A 7,379-nucleotide genomic window follows, 5' to 3' on the forward strand; every position below is an offset into this window, starting at 1 on the left:
TAGCATCGATGCAACGTATGCAGTCGTAGATAAAAACTGATTAGGATTTAATCCTAGATACCCTACTTCATGTTAATAAAGTAAAATTGGTTTCCTTAATACAACAACCTAGGTGCAAGTACAAACATCATGAATCATGATTCCCAAATACCAAACAGCAACAAATGTACGCTAATAGCATCCCGAAATTGAAACCTGGATTTGGTGTAGACAAAAATTGTGATTAGAATTTAAGTGATGCCAGAAGAGGAAGAGCAGAAGGCTCCATGTGCATGAATCTGATCTTTGAGCACTGAAAAAGGTCCCACGTGTGGGTGATTGGTTGGATGAATTTGAAGATGGGTAAGACAGTAAGTAGCGAATCGAAGAAGAGGGGAAAAGATTAAAAGGGAAAATGGGGGTGGAGTCACTTTCCTCTTTAAATTATCTTTTGGAGATATTAGCATTAGTACCTCCATGTGACATTAAAATTAGGGGACATGGTGATTTGGGCCAAGATTTTTGTTGGTGTGACATGATATGGTGAGAGAATATGTGCTTAAAGGACCTATATACCTCACAAACAAGGTTCCTAAAGCACATGATGTTTGGGACAAAATGATGCATGTGAGGATTGAAAATTGCGTTTCACTCCCCAAAACACCTTAATGTATGGATACCCACACTCCACGATTAACCTCTCACTTCCTCTCTTAAGGAATGTCATACCCAACCTCATCGCCTTCTCTCTCTTCCCACCATCTTCCTCATTTCTTCGCATCAAACTTCAAACCAAAATTCAAACTACCTTTAAGAATATCAAAGACACCCAACCCTCGTTACAACCACACTCATTCTTTATGTGAGCTAAAAATTTGTAATCTAATTTCATATCCAATTTCGTCCATCACAGGTCACTAGATTAAGTGTATTGACGTAATTTTAAATTTTTGTTCTTTTAATTTATTTTATACATTTATCACACCACAATTAAAATAAATTGACTTGACTTTTTCTTTTTTATAAAATTACAACCGTAATGTTTGTTTATTTTATCAAACATTATTATAAAAATAATAATTAAAAATTTAAGTATCGATCTATATAATTTGACAAGTAGACAAACTATTTCAACATTATTCAACAATATTTTAATATTTAAAAAATTAAATTGTCAATATATATTATTATAAGTAATAAATAATTATAATAAAAGAACTTATAAACATAATAAAAAAATGATAAAAAATTATTGTTAATAAATTCCTAGTCAATTCACTTTTAATCTGAATTAAACTTTGTTCACCCGTAAATTATATGAATTAGGTTAAGGTTGACCTAAATTAAAAAAAAAAAACTGAATTTTTACCGACTTAAATAAGCCTCAATGGTCAAGTTAACTAATGGATTTAATTTCATTTTGACATCGCTAAGTAATTGTGTAAAGATTACAATAAAAAATATAAAAAAAAAATCATTTTTTTTAAAGAAAAAAAAAACAAAACCCAAACAAACAAATTACTAACTCTTTATTACTTTAAAAGAGTGTTTAAGTTGACTTAAACATTTGTCAGCATCATTCTACACATTTTAGATTTGACTATTCTTAATATATTAGTCACCATAGTCTTGTTTTCCGGCCAAGTTAAATTAGTCTAAAAGAAGTTTTATGATCCTCATAAACTATACTTATGAGAAAAAAAATGATAAAGTCTACACATTCACTCTTGAGTTGAACTGAAAATTCTTGTAAATTCAATTTTAAAGTATAAAATATATCTAACCTGGAAAAGTAATTCTTTAGCGTGGAAAGATCATAGGACCATATAGTGGATGACACTACGTGAAGAAGTTAGTTCATGTTATTCTCTCCATTTTATTTTAATTTTTTTTTTATAAATTTCTCAATTTAACTAAGATTTACTTATTTAAGGTAATAATTACAATTTCATTTCAATATAAACAAATGAGTGAAAAAGAATATTGAAAATTGCAAACAAATTAAGTACGAAAACAATTTAATATCTTAACTATTTACAAAGTGCATAGATATTTTAAAAAATACTTGCACCCGCCAACTTATTTATTGTTTTTTATAAAATATGTAAGAAAACCTTAAACACAAATAAAATAAGACGAATGAGTAGTTTTTTTGGGTCCCCACGTCCTCTTGATAGTTACTAGGCAATGGTGGTACTGGTTCCGTACACAACAACTTGTTTTAGGTTTTGGGTTTTGTGGTCGATAAATTATTTTAAAACGCGTCTTCTTCCACATACACATTCCTAACCCATTCATTCTCCTTTAACTCACTCTTTATCTCCTTGCTTCGCTAAAATCATCAAAAGTTTTCAACATTAATTAGACTGCGATCACTTAAAGTACTCCCCTTTTCGGCAAAAGTTTGATTAAAGTGAACTGCTATTTCTAACAAAAGTTTATTTCCACAAACTATACCAACGAATACCTGTCTCCTAACTTTCAAGAAGATGTTTGTTTGTGTATGAAAGCCATCACATGTATCTTCTTTAATGTTTCTCTTCTTTATATTTCCAGCTACCATTAACTAAATTTAAAAGTATTTGTTAAAATAATGAAAAGAAACTTGTGTAACTGGCTACCATTATGGAAAGGTAGAAGGAAATGTACTGTCCCACTGAGTTCTGTAATTTGAATTTCCGACAGGTTCCATACCCAAATATCTAATCAAATCCGAGGAATTAAGGTTTGGGTCCCAGTGTTTAGTTAGTAAATTACGTACCAATATCAACTTTTTCTCCCCTTCTGTTTCATTATCATTATTTTTGGAAGTGTATCTCTGTCTGTTCCAACGTCAGTGTTTTCCCCCTCTCAAGGAATTATCCCTGGGAGCATTCTAGAAACATAAAAAGTGTAATGAATAAAATAAAACAGAAACGAGACCAAGAAACACATCTAATGTAACTAATAACTATAATAACTACCCTTCAGCAATTTCAATCACCAAACTTCCAATCATAAAAGCCGAAATCCTAACACCAAAATCAAAGCCAATAGTAAAATATATATATATATATAAGTTCTACTCTGACTACTCTCTCAGACTATAGCCATGTGACAGACATCCTCAGACACCACACCACATGTGACATTAAGATTAATATAGAGACTATGATCACGTAATTAATAAATAATCTAAGATCATGTAATGATTTATGATCAGAGGCAAAGAGAAAGAGGGGGATGCTCGAAGTATCCATCGCCAAAAATGACTCTATTCCCACTTTCCTTGCACCTGCTTGGCCTCATAAACTTGGTCATACCCATCTCATCCTCAGCATTTCCAACGTACTCTTCCAACTCCTCTTCAACCACAACATCATCTTCTTCTTCTACTTCTACTTCTTCTTCTTCTTCTTCTTCTTCTTCATCTTCATCACTTACTTCTTGCTTCAAGCCTTCATCATCAGCAACTTCATCATCATACTCAAAGAGTCGAAGCCTGAGTCTGCCATTGCCACGCTCCGCTTCAAAATAGGGTTGAGGAGAAGAGGAAGTTACGGCTTCCAAGATAAGCCTACCATCTTCACGATGAGACCTAACTCTGACCTCTCCCATCGAAGTCAAGGGAGGTGGAAAGGTGGTGGTGCTACTACCTCGTTTGTTCAATCTTTTAGACTCAGAATTTTTGTTAGTGTTGTTACTCCTTAAACTGGGTGTAGTTTGAGGTGAAAATAAAGACATGTGTTCGGTGTCATCACTGGCATTACTACCAGTTTCGCAGCCTAAGCTTTCGGTGCATAATTCCAAGCTCTTTGCACTCAGCATTGAAGACGAGCGCTTAACAGAAGGGTGGACGTAGACTTTCTCAGTTTCTGGTTCCTTGCAATGAGAAATGTTGGAGAGGGATTGAAGGAAACTCCAGTTTTTGTTTCCATGTTGATGGTTTGGAGTGTGTGGGAGAGTGTTGGAGTTGGACCCTGGTGGAGCCAATTTGAGCTTTAGCACACGTGGTTCCAGAAGGCAGGGTTCCACACTTGATTGTAACCCTTGACACACACTTGAGTAAGACATGTTTTTTTTCTTTTTTTTTTTGCGTTATCCACAATGGAAGTGTCCAAAGGAACAGGGGAGAAACAGAGGAGTTCTGTTATTGACCAAAAACAGAGGAGATTAAGTAAAAGTTATCGATTTCTTTGGGTCATGTAGAAGATGGGTTCCTCGGAAATGAAGAAAAGAGATGGAGAAGTAAGGAATGGACATGAAAGAGAAGTGTAAAGGGTGAGTGTATATATATACTATACTTGCCCACTCCTCACTTTGTAACTTTATTATTTTCTAGTGGGAAAGGGTCCCAACATCACTCACAAAATTATTTTTAAAAAAATTAAACAAACTTAGGAACACCAGAATTATGCTTTACAGAGTTCCCTTCCTAAGATTTTCCTTAAATATAAGTATATCATTAGGAATTTTTTTAATTCTTACTGAAAATAAAAATACAAAAAATTTAAGAAATCGTTTCTTAAAATTTGGATGGTGAAGTGGGTGTGTTTTTATATCAGGTTTCATAATATCATCACCCATTTTAGAGAAGAAAATGATAGTTGGACATACTAAGAACACTAACTTGATAACTTAAGCACTTTTAACTAAACATTATTGTTTATACATTAAGTCCAGACCTATAAATTTAATTTTATCAAGTCCCTTGATTTAGTTAAGATTATGACTCATAACAAAGATGAAAGAGTTTTACAAATTGACAAATTCCTACTTGGTATTTAGTGGTGAATTTATTTTATATGATAAAGAAACACTCTCCTAATAATAATTAAAATTATTATGACGGTTCCAAAATTAGCCTTGAAACGTGTGGGTGTAAATGTAAAGTGTGTACTGGATTTGGGATCTGAAAAATTTAGAAGGGTAAGGATTGGTCGGAGATGAATGCAGAGAATAAAATAAAGGAAAAGGGAGATGAAGTGGGTAGTTGAGAGAAGCGAATCAAGCGAGGACATGTGTAAGATTATGCTAATAAAGATAGGTACATTTTTAACATAGCCTATATGAGCTCACATATAGAGGTCTAGAATTTATGTTTTCAAATTAAGGTAAAAGAAAAACATAAGTTAAAGTTGAAGATATTCAACAATATGTCTGCTTGTGTGTCTGATTTTGATCACTCCCTACTCCATTTTTGTTGCAAAGTGGTTGTTTATTTACTCAATTCAATCCCCCATTAGAGAAACCAATTACTGACATTCTGAGTCAGACAATGGAAGAGAATAATGAACATGTGGACAGCCTTAATAGCAGTAGTAATAAATCTGGTGTTAATGTCTTTCCTTTGGAGATTCAAATAACAACCAACACTCAGTTTTTGTTGAAAATTTTGGTTTTGGTTGTCTCCACTTAGTTGCCATTCATCTTTTTCTTGAATATATAATTCAGACACTATATGGTAGTTTTTAAAGTCAACCGACCAAACCAAAGGAACCAAGGGATTAGATAAACAGTGCCTCACCTCAATTACTTTCTGTCTATTATATAATAAATTAGAATATGATTATGAGGAGAATGTTAATTGTATTTTTAAAATTGAGTGTTATTAGACATGTAATAAAAAAATATTGATGATAAAATCTTTGAATACAATTCATTTTCATGTCTTCTAAGCCAAGAGAGGTCTCTCCAACTTTACTTTATCCTTAATCATGAAGATACCGACTCCTCTTATATTTCTTCTTATTTCTTCCATTGAACAATAATTCTAAAATATTGAAAGGTTCTATGGAAAAGAATAAAAGAAAATTTCTTAAAAATTATACTTTTTTATGATGTTAAAATTTAATTATACTCACTTACACTAATATTTTTAAATAAAAAATTCAGTTTTTTTAAATTTATACTCTGTTGTTGGTTCCTAAAAAGAGAACAAAATAACTTTATAATTATCATCTAATCACATTGTCATATATGATAAACTTGTTGATATAATGTTAAATATTTTGTATTGAAAGTGCATAAAATAAATTCACCCAAAATAAGTATTGATTGGCATATGTCTTCTTTAATTAGGGTATTGACAATGAGTGTTTTATAAATATTAATTAGTAGTTAAACAGAACATTAATTATGATTTTATTAATACTTCTAAATGACCTAAAAAGGTATATATATTTATGAAATAAAATTTTACTATTTCAAAATAATAATATTTAATAAATTTTGTTATTTTAGTTTTCTTAATAAATGTGCTAAGGCATCAGCATTTTGTTTATATTGAATTGCTGTGGCCAGAGGAAATGACGTTTTATTACACTACTTATTTTATTTTATTTTATTTTTGTCCTTTCTGGTTTCTAGATTTTGCATTGGCCAAAGCTGGATTTAGCAATTACCTAAAATTGTACGGAAAAGGCACATGACTGTATTTTTTTGCCTTGGAACATTCGAGAAGATGGGCACCACAAAGAAGCTCTTTTGAAGGTCCATTTTCATTTCCATTGCAATCTAGGGCAAATTTTTGCGACATGCAACATTGAAGGTCACTAATTAACTGTACCCACACTTCCCTAACATCATTATAATCTACGTGAAAAAAATGGAATCAGCAAATGCTAAAAGAGAGTTTGTCACAAATTCAGTGTGTTAATGCATCCACACTGTACGAGGTATGATGGAGTATAAGTTGTCCACTTGCACTCTAGAAGTCACGAATTCACAAACAAAAGGACCAAGTTGCATATATAACATTTGCAGATAAAAAAAAAAAAACTGATTTTTCATATAATGCCCATTTAACCCTTAGTACTATTATCCTTCCATGATATTGCAATATTGATTCATTAGGTTACAAAAGGGTTTGAACTCATGAACTTGTGAACTTCTGCAACCCACAAAACTTCTCACCATTAACGTAAACTTTTTTTTTTTCTTCTCGTTTAATTTCTTACGCAGACATAATACTGACAATAGTGTCTCTATACATGTATAAATGTCCATTTCACCTCTCTGAACTCGGAAATTTTAGCAATTTACTACAAGCATTTACGAATAATTGAGTACAAAAATGAGATGGCTTCAATAGTAGAGGTCAACTGAGGAAAGATTATAGAGTGAGTGATTATGCGATCGTCCTTTAAGTTTTCAAACCTGTGCATTAGTGGTTAGACAAAGGATGAAATGAGACATGAATTATATACTGTACCAAGATTAGTTTTGAGACATATACAATGCTGTCTGTGAAGGAATTTCATTTACGTTTATACATAAATGATGAAACTGGTCAAGACAAGAAGAGAGGGTCTACTATATACCCTGCTGGTTTTGGCACAGCATACTCACAATGTCTTCTTAACCAGTTCCTCTATATATACATATAATAAGCATTCAATGAAAGAAAAACAGGGAAGTGA

General features: G+C 32.0%; 1 protein-coding gene across 1 annotated transcript; it reads right to left on the reverse strand.

The window, feature by feature from the left end:
- Positions 1–2,928: 2,928 nt before the first annotated feature.
- LOC114192601 (protein FANTASTIC FOUR 2-like) lies at positions 2,929–4,203 on the reverse strand. Its single transcript, XM_028082379.1, has one exon. The coding sequence runs from the start codon at positions 4,030–4,032 to the stop codon at positions 3,178–3,180; it is 855 nt and encodes a 284-aa protein (XP_027938180.1). The 5' UTR covers positions 4,033–4,203; the 3' UTR covers positions 2,929–3,177.
- Positions 4,204–7,379: the final 3,176 nt, after the last annotated feature.

The sequence above is a fragment of the Vigna unguiculata genome, chromosome 7 (genome assembly GCF_004118075.2).
Source record: "Vigna unguiculata cultivar IT97K-499-35 chromosome 7, ASM411807v1, whole genome shotgun sequence".
In the NCBI taxonomy this organism is placed as follows: domain Eukaryota; kingdom Viridiplantae; phylum Streptophyta; class Magnoliopsida; order Fabales; family Fabaceae; genus Vigna; species Vigna unguiculata.

Coding starts and splice junctions, on each gene's coding strand:
- LOC114192601 (XM_028082379.1), bottom strand. CDS start 4,032: ATGTCTTACTCAAGTGTGTGTCAAGGGTTACAATCAAGTGTGGAACCC.